The sequence below is a fragment of the Peromyscus californicus genome, unplaced genomic scaffold (genome assembly GCF_007827085.1).
Source record: "Peromyscus californicus insignis strain IS unplaced genomic scaffold, ASM782708v3 Scaffold_2__1_contigs__length_46816999, whole genome shotgun sequence".
Taxonomy (NCBI): Eukaryota; Metazoa; Chordata; class Mammalia; order Rodentia; family Cricetidae; genus Peromyscus; species Peromyscus californicus.
Window position 1 is genome coordinate 17,849,460 of NW_026294540.1, and position 16,654 is coordinate 17,866,113.

A 16,654-nucleotide genomic window follows, 5' to 3' on the forward strand; every position below is an offset into this window, starting at 1 on the left:
TGCTTTCCAAGCACTGGTGTTCTGAGCGTATTTCACCACACCTGGCTTCTTTTTTTTTTTTCTGCCTACGTTCTCGAGACTTGAACTCAGGACCTCACCAGCTGAGTCATCTCCAGCCCCTCACCTCTCTTCTCGGTGTGCTTGTTGACCAAGGAGCAGGGAGGGCACATAACTTCGGGGTAGCCCCACTAGCCAGGCAGAACAAGGAGGAGTCAGAAACTGGCCCATCCCTCCCTCCAGGCTCTGCACTATAAGAGAATGGAGACACCTAAGGAGGAAGTCCAGCTAGGTATCTGGTCATCCAGCCCAGGTTAAGCACCTCAAATAAGAGGACAGAGATTGTTAGTACAGAGTGAGTGGGGTGTGTACCCCAAACCCATCAGCATGCCAAATACAACAAATTTGTAGTTGTAGAAAGACAGCCTTCTCCCATCAGTTGCTCGTAAGCTTATTCTTGCTCCTGGTCTGAGGGGATACAGGCAAGGCAGAGCAGGGACTATTTTGCAATGGGAGCTTGGGGCAGCTGTTTCTATCCTGCTGTCAGCCAACAAACAAAAAGCAGGGTCCAGCTATCCACCTCAAGGCTCACCACCCCCAGAACCCACTTCCTCGAATGAGGACCCACCTCAAAGACCCAAAATCTCAAGACCATCCCGGAGCAGTACCTCCTGCTCAGAACCAAGCAGTTCAGATGTGTGAGGCTGGGAGGTGGGGGTGGGGACATGTTCACGTTCGCATCACCGTACCTCTCGGCCCTAATGAGGTCCCTGCTGCTTGGAAAATGGATGCCAACGAAGAGAAACCTGGGACAAGAAAGGAGCCCCCAAGGCTTGCTAATATGCATTGGTTGGGCCACTCTCTGTGTCTTTAAGCTGAGGGTGTGGGGAGTGGACAGCAGGAGTCTGGGAGGTCTCCAAGGCCCTCTCCCACCCACCGTCAACTACAGGGACTCCGTAGTGTTCCCAACACTCAGCTTCTGAGTGCTTCCAGTGGGTGCCTGGCAGGGATCTGCTTACTAAATGCTTGATGGATGGATGACTAGAGAGTGCATGGGTAGAGGAGGCCTTCTGTTCTAGAACTAAAAAACTTTCCTTCATCCCCCTCAGGGCCCTTTCGTCTCAGCAGTTAGCGCTGCCACAGAGACCCGCAACTCATCAATTACAAACATTAACTGTAAATTACACTTTTGCATAGTTAATTCAGACTCCTCATTATGTACTTAGCAGAGCTTAGCAGGCGTAAAATTCAATAGCAAGCTTTGGAGTGGATCCAGCGTCTGTCCTCTGTGATATCTGGAAAATGCAAAGTTTTAGGAGTGGACCTCGGAGCGTGTCTTCTCTGGAAGGTCTCCAACAGACTCTGCTTTTTGCTTTTTTTTTTTTTTCCTTTGGAATGGGTTCAGCCCTTCTGGAAAAGCTGATAGCTTCAAAGCCTGCCTCCACCCTCCTTTCTAACAAAATGGAGACTCTCCCCCTCCTGAGTAGAAATTAATATTAACCTGACTACTGGAAGGAAGTGTGAATATCAGGAAGCCAGGCTCTTGGAGCAGTCACTCATCTATTATTCATTCGACAAACATTTACTGCGTGCCTCTGGTAGGTCAGCATGGTGATGTGTCATTTGAAGGTAATGGAAGAATACCATACCACTGCTGCTAGGGAGCTTGAATTGGTTAAGGGAGATGTGGATATTGAACTCCCAAGTGGAGATAAATTCATACTGGGTTGTGTGGCCATGTAAATGAAGGGTGAATTCCAAGCAACAGGGGTCCAATGACATGAGTGGATGGGCTGTGGGGAGCAGGGTGATAAGGGATCCTGTGGGAAAGAAATTATTGCAAATGGCCTGAGTGGAAGTATGCCTGAAGTGCCTGAATGGTAGAGACAACCAGAGTGGGGTGCCCTAAGGAAGCAAGGAAGGGAAAAAGAGATTGAGAAAACAGAGAAGGGGAGGGAGTCCTGTTGTCAGGACTGGGGAGATGAAAGGGTTGTGGGTCGCAGCCCCAGGTGCAGAAGGTTGGCTCAAGAAAGGCCTATGCGGAGCTTAACTTCAGGTAACAAACACAGAAGGTAGATTTCCAGTCTCACTCTCTAGTGGATGGGAGAGTGTGCGGCTCTAGTGATTTGCCTCAGTCAGTAAAGTGCTTGCCATACAAGTATGGGGACTTGATCCCCGGAATCCGTGTAAAGCAACAGGGCATCCCTCTAGCTCTGTTTGTTTATTTTTTTAAAAGATTTATTTTTATTTTAGATATATGTTTTGCCTGCATATGCATGGGTACACCACATGTGTGTCTGGTGCCCACAGAGGGCAAAAGACGATATCAGGTCCCCTGGAACTAATGGTTGAGAGCTGCCATGGGGATGCCAGGAACTGAACCTAGGTCTTCTGCAAGAGCAATAAATGCTCTCAGCCACTGAGCCATCTCTCCAGCCCCGCCATTTGCTTATTTTTAAAGCTGAATCTTGGAGTGAAATCCAAGTGTGCTGCCCTGTTCCACGGGGCAGACGTCATAAGCTTCTCCCTCCCTTATGCTGCCCTTATGTCGTGGGTTCTGAATTCTGTCTCTTGTACTCACTGCAGACAACAGTGGGGGAGGCCGGGTCCTTTTTCTGTGCTAGCGTGTTGAATCTCTGCTGACCAGATGTCCTCCCTCAGTACTCTGAATGGGAGCCACTGACACAGAGGATCGAAACAGCAGTGTGTGTGTGTGTGTGTGTGTGTGTGTGTGTGTGTGTGTGTGTGTGTGTGTGTGTGTGTTTGAATGTGAGGCACAGACTTCTGTAGAGCTGTTTTTCCTAGGATTCTAGCTTGGAGCGCGCGCACATGCGCGCGCGCGCACACACACACACACACACACACACACACACACACACCAACCATTATTTTGCCCATCTCCCCTCCATTTCTTCCTCTCTTCCTATCCTGCTCACTGTGGGGCATTTGTTCGGTTCCTGCTTTCACAGTCGACTCAAAGTGGAGCCTGCAACCCAAAGCCATACTCTTCAGCACCATGGAGAGCTCATCGGAAAGCGGCTTCTGTGGGCAGGGTGGGAAAGAGATCTTTGGGTTCCTGACTGCACTTGAAGCAGAATGGGTCAAATATAACCCACACCAGTTGGTACTGTTCTCCTGGGAGAGACTTCCCCATTGAGAATTTCATTTCTTCATTTTGTGAGTGGCTTTGCTTCCACAGGCACTGAGCTGCCCATGGTGGCTATGACATGGTTACTCAAGTCCCTGCAAACCCCCCTCCCCCCGAAGGCTGGGAAGCTAAAAATCCCTTTGGCGTTATCTCATCCTTAGGCTCTGTTTTCTTACAGTTGAGTCCAGTGGGCAAGAGGTGTGGAAAATTGGGTTTTCAATGGTCTGAAATTTGTCGTGACTACTGGGGGGATTTATTTACTTTCGAGTAACTGCTTTATTTTAAGCCAATTTTGAAAATTTTCCTTCAAGAGTTACATCTGTAAATCCACACCATTGATTTTTATCAAGCAGTGCTTGCTGGCACTCTCTGGGGTTACCTAAGTGTTTAAATCTCTCTCTTTATCGCTCCAACATCACCAGCACTGCCCATATTAGGCGGGGGCTCTTGGTCTCCTCAAGGCAGATGCTCAGAGACAGTAGAAAAGTACTGGCCACAGGATGAACTGGCTCCTTTTCTTTGTCTCTGTCTTCCACCAGCAAGCATAGAAGGGGACGTCTGATGGGACAGATTCTGAGTGAGGGTATGAGACACAGAGCTGGATAAGTCAGGCTTATGCATGACACTGCGTTTCTTATTTGGGGACAGGGATTGTATCACCTTTTTAAGACAAGGTCTCATGTATCCCAGGTTAGCCTTGAAGTCAAAGTATAACCAGGATGACCTTGAACTCCCATCCACCTGCTTCAACTTCCCAAGGACTGGGATAACAGGTGTGCACCATCTTGTCTGGTAGATCCAGTGCTGGGAATTGAACCAGGGGCTTTGAGCATGCCAGGCAAGCACTCTACCACTAGAGCTACATCCTAACTCCATGAGTCAGTTTTAAAAGTACATATTTATGGCAGTTCTCCACCTGAGCATGACTTTGGAGTCCAATCCTACTAAAAACAAAAGCAAGTGTTAACTGTACAAGGTGGTGAACACTAATCCCAGAACTCAGGAAGCTGAAATGGGAGATTTCAAAGCTACACGTTTGGAGTCCAGCCTGATCTATAGAGTGAGCTCCAGGCCAGCCATGGCTATGAAGGGAGCCCTTCTCTCAAAAACAACCCAAAGACCTCATCCCTACATACACTGATCAGTGCTCAGTGTTTAAGAATTTTTGCTTGGATCCGTGGCTTGTGGGTGCTGCTCTATCTTAGCTCCCAACTCTCTGATTTGAAAGTGACATCATGCTTCAAGTACCTGGAGCTGTCTGTGAGAGGTAGTCTTTCCATCCTCTCGTTTTGAGCACAATTATCAGATTTGGGGTAAAGGGAGAGAAGGATCCTTCAAACACCATCATATTAAAGCCATTTCCTGTTGTTTGAATCTTAGATAGTCTTTTAATAAAAAAAAACAAAAACAGAGCCAGATATCAAGGTGAAAGCTGAAAGATCAGAGAAGCAGAACAGCCAGCCACTAGTTCTTACCTCTACAAAATCCTCAGCCTAAAGAGAGTGAGTTCCTGTTTCCTCATATATACCTTTCTCTGCCCTGCCATATTACTTCCTGGGATTAAAGGCGTGTGTGCATCCCAAGCAAAGGCATGAGATCTCAAGTGCTGGGATTAAAGGTGTGTGCCACCACTGCCTTACCTCCATGTCTAATCTAGTGGCTGGCTCTGTCCTCTGATCCTCAGGCAAGTTTATTAGGGTACTATTGGTGAAATTATTAAGGCCACTCCACATAGTTAAAAGGAGATTTATTTAATGTCGTAACTTACAAATTAAGGGATAGGTAGGTTGCGGGGTCTGGGGAAGGTGTATCGCAGTTCAGCGGTGTTCTCTGGAGCTCTGTTCAGTCAACCTCCACTGTCCAGGGTCTCGGAACCGAGTGAGAGCGCAGACCCATCCAGATCTCTGGTCTCCAGGTGCCTCCCTTGGCCCCACCTTGTAGGCGTGACAGTTGCCGAAGTCTCAGTGGGGGTTGGAACTTCCAGATCAAAGCTGGAATGGCTACCCACTACAGGGTCCACACTATATCACCGCAATTTCCTTTCATTCCCTTGCAGAAGCAGCAATCTATTCAACGAGGTCATGCAGATGAACTTTGAGATCGCCAGTTTCAGCAGCCTCTCAGGGACACAGCCCATCACCTGGCAAGTGGAGTACCCGAGGAAGGGGACCACAGACATCGCTGTGTCCGAGATCTTCATCAGCCAGAAGGACCTGGTCGCCATTGTCCCCCTCGCTATGGTAAGTCATGCTGTCATGGCATCCCTTACATCCTACTGATGAACAGTACCCCTGCATGCTTCCTCTTTCCCAGGTCATCACTGTAATTATTTTATGTATAAGTAACCCCATCTTCCTCCGTCCTGGAAGTGGCAACATTATCTTTCAGAAGGTAAGCTTCTCAGATAATGCCATCATGGTACTAGCCACATCCACCTACCAAAGTCCTTGTCATTTACTTCTAATTTAAACCACTTCAGCTCTCTTTTATCATGTTCCAATTTATATGAAAACTTCAGGCTGATGTGTGTCCTGGTCAGGATGAGTTGGGCTAGGCTGTGGCAATAAGTGAACTCAAATCTCAAAGACCCCAGTCAACTAAAGTTATTCTTGATTATATGGCATCATGTGAATGGCAAATGTGCTGGTCAGTTTTAACCATCAACTTGACACAACCTAGCATCACCTGGGAAGAAATTCTTAATGCGGAAAACTTGTCTAGATCAAGTTGGCCTAGAGGCATGTCTGTGGGGGATTGTTTTGATGGTCAGTTGAGGCAGAAAGACCCACGCTGAATGTGGGTAGCACAATTTCATGGACTGTGTAAGAGTGAAGAAAATGGACTGTGCCTGGGCAAGCAGGCAGCATGGGTGAGAGCCTCTCTGCTCTGGACTATGGATGTGGTATGTGACAAACTGCTTGGGTCCCTGCCTTGTCTTCCCCTCAATGATGGACTGTAACCTGGAAGTGTAAGCCAAATAAGTCCTTTCTGCCCTAAGTTGCTCTTGTTAAGGATGTTTCATTACAGCAATAGAAAAAAAAAAAAAACAAAGACAGCAGGAGAACCCTGTGGCATGCAGCCCCTGAGAGCTATTCCCAGCTCCTCCCTGCCCCCTGCCTGAAAGAGACAGCTGCTTCATCCCACTTCCCTTTGACCAAAGACAAGGCTCTCAATACCCAAGAAGCCAGAGGACAATGTACAGTGGACAGGCCACATGGACTCACAGAGCCTTGTGCTTCTCCATCCCACCTATGATGGGGTTGGGTTGCAAATTACGTGTCGACCTTCTGTCGCTCTCATTGATGAGCCCTTATCAGCAAGCATCCTATTTAATTAATAAGAGATTATGGGAAATGAATTGATCAGGATTCTTCAGTATACATAGGAGATAAACCCAACCCACTTTGAGCTTACAGTGTTTCTCAAACACCTGTGAGTACACATTGTGTGGTTTAGAAGATCTACCTGGAGTCTTTTAAGACCTCCTAGGAAAGGTTATGGGTGATGGTGGGCAGACCACACCCTGGATGCTCCCGAACCTCAGTCTCTCTGTTAGCATCATCAGATAGGCCCTGGCAAGACCATAATGGTGTCATCCCTCCAAGGAAGAGTGAGACCCTCACTGCCAATCACTCCGCAAGCCCCTTGGGGAAGCTCTGGTTTCGAAGCATTGGTCTAGAGAGATGGTACTGTAGTTAAGAAGTTAATTCTGTTCATTCAGAGGTCCTGAGTTCAGTTCCTAGCTCTAACTGCTTGTAACTCCAGTTCGGGGGATCTGATGCCCTCTTCTGTACTCTGAAGGCACTGCACTTACACATGCACATATATACACACACACAGACACACATATATACACACTTTAAAAAATAAAGAAGAATAAATCTTTAGAAGCATTGGCCTGGCTTGGCCATGTGCTCTCCTTCAGCCATTCATCAAAGACAAAGTGTATGCTACACTCTGCTTGCCAGGCCTAAAGTTGTGTCACCCAGAGCGGGTATGCAGTCAGACTCAGAATAGGTAGGCATGATGCATCATGGGAAAATCTGGCTCTCACTGTAAGGTGGGAGACAGACACTAGCCAGACACAACAGACATCATCCCACATGTTGTCTGCCACATTTGTTACCTTGCGAAGGTAGAAAGTGATTGCTCATGACTTTATTTTTTGGATGCTGTGGACTGAATCCAGGCTGTGTACACAGTTGACAAGCACTTGATCTCTGAGCCACAAAAGTCTCATTAGGGAGGTCAGCTGACTTTGAACTCGTTGTATAACCCAGACTCACTTTAAAGTCTCAATCCCCCTGCCCCAGCCTTCGTGGTGCTGAAATTATGGATGTGCACCACCACACCTGGCTCATTCTTGGCTCTGAATGTGTACCGTAACCCCAGATAACCCTCCACCTTATGCCTGACCTTGATTCCATTTTCAAGTCTACATTTTAGACAGTTTTGCTTGTGTGCTCAAAAACTCTTAAATATTTACTGTGTGGCCCTTTGAGGGCGGGAGGATTGCAGATCTGCATCCTAGACTTTGTGCCAACATCTATTACAGAACGTAAGTGCCCAATTCCTACCCTGCCTATTTCAGGAAGATAAGACATTCAAAGACTTTGAAAAGCAAAACCATTATAAGGATATAAGATATCATTACAGCCCATTGTCAACAACACGTGAGTCCTCCATGAAATGAGATGTCATTATTGTGGTTATTGTGTTTTCCCAGTGCTTTTAAGACAAGAAGAAATCACTCCTCATGTCATACTCCAAATACTTTTGTCTACAAGTTAGCCCAAGAGAATTCAGACTGGCTTCATGCCCCAGTCACTGCCAGTGGCATCTCTACAGGACCAGCGTGCCTGCAGCTTGCATCCAACCTCTAGGCTCGGTGTTCATCAGTGTCGTGCTTACCTGAAATACAGGACTTGACTTTGACTGTGCAACACAGCACAGAGAATTAGGACCAGGTGTCAGTGGGGTGCGGATGTGCACACCTAGGATCCCAGTACTCAGGCTGAGGCAGGAGGATTCTGCCTCAAGAACATTCTGTTCAAGACCAGCCTGAGCTACATAGTAGGACCTTACCTCCAAAGTTAAATGAGAAGATGTGTTAATGAAAGGGCTACACAGGAAACAGCCCAGAGGCACTTAAAAACTATGTTTGGGCATGAACATTTTTAAGTACCAAAATGTTTTGGGTGATTCAGTATTTATCAAGAGAAGGGATAACTATACCAGAAAGTGGGTTTTGTTTTTAAACTAAAATAAGATTAAGTACATTTATAACTAGCCCCCCACAAAAAATACTTACTGATAGTAAGTAGGAACAGAACTACAGAACTACACTCAAAGATGAGAATTTTTGTTTCATTTTTTTAGTATGGGGATTGAACCTATGACCTTATGTATACTTGGCACACACACACACACACACACACACACACACACACACACACACACATACACACACACCCCACCACTGAGCTACAACTCTATCATTTTTATTTTGAGACAGAGTCTTACTGTGTTGCCCAGGTTAGCCTTGAACCCATTCTGTAGTCAAGGCTAGCCTTCAGTGGGCAATCCTCCTTCCTCAGAATCCCAAGTAGCTGGTAATAACAGACCTAGCTAAAGATTTTTAAAAAGGAAAGGGAGAAAAAACCAACAGGGCGAAGCGAGCCCCCTGCTGCCTATTGGGAGCTGGGTCGGCCTTTGAAAACATTGAGTAGGGGCTGGAGAGATGGCTCAGAGGTTAAAAGCCCTCGCTGCTCTTGCAGAGGACCCAGTTCAGTGCAGCCCCCACCATGAGTGGCTCACCACTGCTTTTAACTCCAACCCCAGAGAATCCAACACCCTCTCCTGACCTCAAGGGACACCCACACACATGTGACTACGCATACATATATAAAAATAAAATAAATATTCACAAAAGGAAAAGAGAACAAGTGTATTTCCCAGGATGCTGTTCATCTTAAAGAAAACAGCCTTCAGAAAGGTCCGACGGGGGGTCATTAAAGAGGAATTTGCTTTTCTTGGAAGTTCTTGCCTCAACATCACATCTTCCCAAACCATTCTTCAGTGCAGGGAGGAAGCTGGGGACAGGAAGAGCCACCGGCAGACTGTACCATCAGGCCTCCGTGTCTAGGTCCCCCCAGCAGGCTGCAGGCATGAGTCTGTAAGAGCCCAGTCAAGGCAGAAGCCTGTCCGTCCCATGCAGTGCTGTTTGCTCTAAGGAACTGTGACTATTAAACTATAGTAGCTGGTCCCAACGCAGCTTGCTCAGCTCCATCTCCAGACAGTTATACGCTGCTCTTCTCATCAGCATCCTTTCCCGGAAGGAACCTCTCCCTACCTGGAACCCTCCTCATACCCACGTCAGGCTTGGGATAGAGGTATGAGTTTAGTAAAGACTAGGAACATGCCAAGTCTGTGTGGGGGTAGCATGAAGCTGGAGAAGCACTCGAACTGTCAAATATATTTTGGGGTAATCATTTCTTCTATGTAAAAAACAGGTATTCCTCTGAGCTGCTTGGACAGGAACAGAGGTCAGGTGTGGGCTCAGTGGGACTCATTTCCTTGTGACGGGGGAGGGCGGCCAGTAAGGGGCCATAGTCTCTCAATAGAATCCATTGAGCCTCATAGAGCTCCCACACCATACCCAACTCTGCGATCATCCATCCTGGGGTGGACAGGAAACAGGTACTCCTTCCTTTATATAACCGGGCATGCTGGTGGGGCTGCCCACATGGATAGGTCTTTCATAAGAGAGATGGGACTTACCAGTGGCTGGATGAGTGTAAAGGGATCTGTTGTCCCAAAGTGTCCCCCTACCTACAATTTTTTTTTTCAAACGGGAGAAAAATATCCCTACTTTGGGCCAGGCATGATGGCATATGCCCTTAATCCCAGCACTCAGAGTTCAAGGCCAGCCTGATCTAAAAAGCAAGTTTTAGGCCACTCAGAGCTACATAATAGGATCTTTTCTCCGGGAAAAAAAAATTATTAGAACCCCTAACTTTTTGGCCCATTCAAGACAAAAACAGCTCTCATTTGACAGATGCAAGAAATTATCTTTCCCATGACTGAGGTATTTTGATTGTATTTTCTCATGTTGGCCAGGTTACTCGGAGTTTTTGATGAATTTCAAACCATCATCCTTTACGGATACAGACTTAAGACAAAGTCATTTTCCTTGATCTGAACTTGGGTTATGTTCGTGGACTTTCTGTGACACACTATAATCTCTGTATGAGATCAAACTAAAAATAAAGCATCAGTCAGTGGGCTGATTAAAGGGATCTGAGTCTATGGACCGCTGAGTTCTCTCCTCTAGGAGATCAGGAGCTCCATGGGGCAGGTGCGATGCCACTATGCATGGGTGGTGTGTGGTAAGGGGCCCATAGCATGAGCTTTCTACTGAGACCCACACCACCTCAGTGACCTACCTGCTGGAAGTCTGTGTAAGCCAGGCTGGTTGCACTGTACCCCCAATGCTGAGGGCACTGCACGCACAGAATTCTGATCTCAGGCTCGTCGGTGGCTGGCATTCAGAAATAACGGGTGGGAGTAGTTGAATACCTCATTCCCCCAAGAGAGTCCATCGCAATCTGACTCTGTAACTCTTTATTCCCAACATAGCATGAACCTGACCTTGTTTGGAGATTGCAGTTTTGAAAATGTCGTGATGTGGCGTTGAGACTCTCCTGGATTAGGGTAGTCCCTAAAGCCAGTGACTGACTAATGGTGTTCATTACTGGAGTATTCACAAAGGCCGGGTGGAACCAGCCTTTACACCTGCTGCTGGCTGTGCCCAAAGCCTCTTCTCAACCCCCAGGTTGTGTTCCCCCTCACACTGGTCAAGTCCCTGCTTAAGTGTTCCCAGGTCTACCTTAACACTTTACTTAGAGGAATGACCCAGTCACCCTACACCCAGCCTGCCTAGTTTTTCTCTCATAGAATGACAGAGCATTGCATTGCATTTCTGCATTCGTTATCTGGATTTCCCCAGGAGGGGAAGGAATCTCTGTACCATCTAGAACCAAGCTTGGTAAACAGTAGGTGCTTAATGAGGAGCTGTGGAATGAGTAGTTATGTGGTGGGGTAGGAAGAGGGTCATCTGTTTGTTCCTTTCCTGTTGCTGTGATAGAACACCATCACCACTTATAGAAAAGGGCCTTTGCTTGGGCTTGTGGTTCCAGAGGGAGAGTCCATAATGGCAGGGAGGCATAGCAGCAGGAAGCCAGAGAGGGAAGCTGAGAGTTCACATCTCACCCTCAAAGCATGAGGATGAGAGAAAGAACTAGAAATGAGGTGAGGCTGTGGACCCTCAAAGCTTGCCCTCAGCTACTGTACTACCTCCGGGATTGCTCCATCTCTTCGAGGTTCCTCTGCTTCCCTCAACAGCGCCACCTACTGGGGAACCACGTGTTCAAATACACACACATATACATATAGACACACCACACATACATCACACAGATAACACACACACACACACACACACACACCACACATACATCACACAGATAACACACACACACACACACACACACACACACACACACACACCCTACTTTCATTGGATAGAAACGGTATACCTCTCATTCATCTTCATAACACTTTAGGATTTAGCACCAAACCAACGGCTTTAACTTCCACTTTCTCTGCACCATTATGAGTGGCTTAAGACTCAGGGTATCCCTTCTCTCTTTTTCCTTCTGAAGGGGCTTTAGAAAGAGGATGGAGAGAGACATGCTGGCAAAACACTCATGTACATATGATAAAGTTAAAAAAAAATGAACCCAGTGCATAAACCATGTGAAATTCCCTCCCCAAGTGTTACCATCATGGATGCCCAAGCACACCACCCTTGTCCTGATAGACACCACAGGGCCAGATGTGCAGCCATGCACACAAAGGAGAGTCATCCATTACTCAGAAGGGGATTTTGACGGCATGTCTTGGAATCAGACCTAAAATTTCCTTCCAAGGCTGTGGGTTATTACCTCAGACATGGGCTTGTATGAAGTCCAGCAGGCAAGCTGCTAGAAAGCACTGTGTCCTGAGGGGAGAAAAAGTTCTTCCAGACACAGAAGCCCTGCTGTGCTGAGTCCCAGCATACCAAACATTCTTGAAAGTGGAAACCAAAGAGCCTGGATAATGGAATTTTATTCCTGAGAACCTTAGGTGGGTACAGATTTTAATGAGAACTAAGCGTGGTATTTTGACTTAGAAATTAATACAAGAATGGCTAGATGAAACAAGAGGGTTCTTTTCCCCCCTCTCTCTGGATTTTAACCAAAGAGTTTTAAAAGGTTAAAATCAGCACATTCATTTATTTTATGGAAAAGTGTTCCCTTTGCCTTCCAAACACACAGGTGGGCTGGTTCCTCCTTCCCTTTAAGTAGTCCCCTGCCACCAGGTCACACACAAAGCCTCCAACTTTATCTGCATTAACCTCAGGCTACCAACAGCTTTCCTGAGCTGCTGCACAGTGATGAGAAATGCCCTGGGCCACTTCTGAGGCTCGTTCTCCTGCTTGGGAGACCTTTGAGAAGCCAGGGCACAGCCTGAATCCTACTCCTTTCTGAAGCTGTGCTCTGATGGCCGTCCCTTTCTCCCCACTGATGCTGGCAAAGATTGAAGCTGAGGGTGGAAGTCCCCAGTATCCACCACCATCACCCAGAGCCCCCTCTGGACCTGCCCTCCTCCATATCCTCCCACTCCATTCCCAGGGAAGGCAAGCTCTGCCTCTTCCACCAACCTCATGGGGTGTAGTGGTTTGAAAGAAAGAAAGAAAGAAAGAAAGAAAGAAAGAAAGGGAGGGTGGGAGGGAGGGAGGGAGGGAGGGAGGAAGAGAAAGAGAGAGGAAGGAAGAGAAAGAGAGAAAGAGAGGAGAGAGAATGAGAGAAGGAAAGAAAGAAGGAAGGAAGGAAGGAAGGAAGGAAGGAAGGAAGGAAGGAAGGAAGGAAGGAAGAAAGAAAGAAAGAAAGAAAGAAAGAAAGAAAGAAAGAAAGAAAGAAAGGAAAAGAAAAGAGAGAAAAGAAAAGAAATGTGTATGCCATCATGCCCGGATTTTTTTTTTTTTTTCGAGACAGGGTTTCTCTGTGTAGCTTTGTGCCTTTCCTAGATCTCACTCTGTAGCCCAGGCTGGCCTCGAACTCACAGAGATCCACCTGCCTCTGCCTCCCGAGTGCTGGGATTAAAGGCGTGCACCACCACTGCCCGGCCATGCCCGGATTTTTAAAGTGAGTTCTGGGGTTTGAACCCAGGTCCTTATGGTTGTGAGGCAGGCACCTTACTGAACCAACCATTTCCCCAGCTCAGAATGTCCTCTTAACAAAGTTTTAAGTATACCCACAGCATCCTTGTGACTAACTACAAACACTGTGTTATACATCACATTCCTGGAACCTGCTCTTCCAGCAAAATTAGAGCCTCACACCCACTGACTGATACTCCCATCCCCCCTCCCAGCATCTCTACCAATCATGACTCTCTCCTCTCTCCTCCTCTGTGTGGGGGCATCTTAGCTCCCTCCATGTATGGAGACTGCTCATCTGCTCTGTATCTGATCTACTGGAGTAGCACCGCATTCCCCAAGTTCATCCACATCAGCATTTCCATTTCTACGGCTGAATAGTATTTCATAACCATGGACCAGATTTTCTTTACCCATTCAAATTTCAGGGGCACGGCAGTTAGCTTCCTGTCTCAGTTTGTCACCATGTTGCTACAATGCACACAGAGTACAGAACATCTCTCATTCTTGCGTTTATATTTCTGAGTTGGTAGAAATTCTTCATGCCTCCTACAACCCCACATAACAACAATGGCTTGTCACCTTGGAGTGTCAACTCCTTCTCAGCATCTCTCCTTTCATCATCTCAAAGTCCCCCAAGGTGCCACACATTACTCTCATTTTTTCAGCTGAGAAAGTTGAGGCTCAGAGAGGTAAAGTCAACCGCCCAAGGCTTACAGCTGGTCAGGGCATTCATGGGGCTTGACTTCTGTGTGACGTCAGTGTCCTTCCTTATACCCGGAAGCTGGGACTAACTGAGAGGCTGAATGCACAGTCATGGTAGTATTCATCCTACACTATAGCCCTGTTGAAGCCAGGTCTGTAGTCTCATTTCTGGAAATTTTCTCCAATCCCTCTCCACTCTCTCTGCTCCTGGAAAACACTGTGGCTATAATGAGGCCTCCCCAGCCATGGAGTCCCCACCAAATCCCACAATTGGCAGAGTGGAAATTCTCTGCAGGGACCTTTGCCAAGTTTACCATGAATATTTGCTTCTGTGTGACCTAATTTCTCTGTGGCCTGGCACATCTAGACAGGAATGGTGGCACTATGAGAGTCAGCCAAAGAAAATGTCATCCATAATTTGGGGGTGTTTCAGTTGAGATTATTTATAAAAATGAGTATCCTACTGAGGCACCATGGGAAACATGAGAATGCCTTCATTTTCCCAAAACCTTTGGAAGCTTCCAGCACAGCACAGGGGTTTGATCTTTGACTCAGCATAGAAGGTGATTCACAGCTAGATTATGTTCACCTCCTGGTGCTTCAAAGGCCTACTGGCGAGGTACACCTACTTTGCCTCACATACACTCAGGATCCTACAGTTTAGGCAATGCCTTTATGGATTCATGGTGTGTAAAGATACTTTTGTTGCAAGCTTTGTCAGTGTCCATCATGGATAGTGCTCCTTAGAGACAAACATCATCATCATCACTATCATCACCATTATCATCATCAGCATCATCAGCATCACCATCATCACCATCATCATCACCACATGACTGTTGGCTATGTGATCCTGGAGTACCTGACCAGAAAATCAGAGCCCAAACTAGCAAGCACATGTCTGGAGATCAGAACTGCCCAATTTAGTACCTTTATGACATCAAAGGTATTAATGTTGTTCGTGATGGTGATGTGGACATGGTAGTGGCCATGTTGATGATCATGGTGGTGGTAATGATGCTGATGTTGCTGATAATGTAACCATAGTGATAATGATCATGATGACAGTGTTGATGAAAGTAGTGTTGCTGATGAACTGATCACATGACAGGCATCATGGTCATAGTGGTGATATCATCTTTTAGAACAGTCAAAAGTCAAATCTGACTAGTGAGGAGACAAAAATGGCATCTTTGACCCTAGAGCAGTGGTTCTCAACCTTCCTAATGCTGCAACCCTTTAACACAGTGCCTCATTTGTGGTGACCCCCAACCATAAAATTATTTTTGTTGCTACTTCATAACTGTAACTTTGCTACTGTTATGAATCATAGTGCAAACATCTGATATGCAGGGTATATGGTATTTGACCCCTATGAGAGGGTCATTTGATCCCCATTGGGGTTGTGGCCCATGTGTTGAGAACCACTACCCTAGAGAGTATTTCAACAGGTTGAAGATATCAACTCCTTCCCTTTGTGTGTTCAAATATTCACTCTGAGTGTATGTCCATGAATGAGCAGGCATAATACCTCAGGTGTAGACTCCTTGGAGGAATCAGCTGTGACCTCATGGGACCAACGATTCCAGTTTGCTAGGCACTGAAGAGGTTCCTGGGATACAGGGTTTCCAGTTTTAAGACCAAGACAATCTCTCTCAACCTCAGTGAGCTGGCCACTCTGGTTTCCCACTTTGACTCCGAGATTGTTCATGGGATGCGTGTGACCCCAATGTTGTCACCTGAAGCCATTGCTATAGAAGTGACAACGGTAGCTACACAGAAGTCATTCTTTGTCTGAATTGCCTTAAGATGAATTTTGCTGCCCATATTTACCAGTTGAAAAGTTTCACACAAATAAATTCGGTTTCTTCCTCCCATCCCCACCTCTCAGTTTTTTGAGACAAGGGTCTCTCTATTGTAGTCCTGGTAGTCCTGGAACTCACTATATAGACAAGGCTGGCCTTGTATTCACAGAGATCTGCCTTCCTCTCCTGGGATTAAGGGTATGAGCCACCACACCCAGCCCTGGCTTTTCTCGAAAGGCACAGAGTCCCTGGCAATCCACAACCCACAAGGCAGCCATTAGCACCGCTGAGTGGAGGCTGTACACCACCCGCCTTGGACCAAGACTGAGCCAGCGCTTGGGATGGTTTTCCCTCAAGTCCACTGGACCCATTTGCTTTTCCCGTCCAACCTCTGAAGGCATCTCAATTGAAATAATGTGTGTAATTAGAACAGAGCTTGGCTCTTAGGAAGTGCTCAGTGATACGGCCGTTTTAGTTTATGATTCCCACTCGGTAATTGTACCACTCAACTCAAGAGCACTGCAATCATTTGGCAGTTTAAAAAAAAAAATGGAGTGCAGGCATGTGCTCAAGCAAGGCTGAGCTTCAAAAACCATCATCCTAAGTGAAAGGAATCAACAAATCCACAGACACACAGAACAACTTAGTGACAGCCCAGGGTGGAGAGGATGGGGTAACAGCCAGAGGAAGCAAAGTATCTGTGGGATGATAAACTGTGCTCAGACTCATTGTAGAGAT

The 16,654-nt window shown here is 46.7% G+C and overlaps 1 protein-coding gene across 1 annotated transcript in view; it reads left to right on the plus strand.

Annotated features, from left to right (window-relative positions):
- The window catches only part of Tmem132c (transmembrane protein 132C), a 328,956-nt gene that overhangs the window by 253,257 nt on the left and 59,045 nt on the right, over positions 1–16,654 (plus strand). Inside the window, exon 4 of the mRNA XM_052755491.1 lies at positions 5,202–5,385. Coding sequence (XP_052611451.1) covers positions 5,202–5,385 — 184 coding nt within the window. The remainder of the gene's footprint in view (positions 1–5,201; positions 5,386–16,654) is intronic.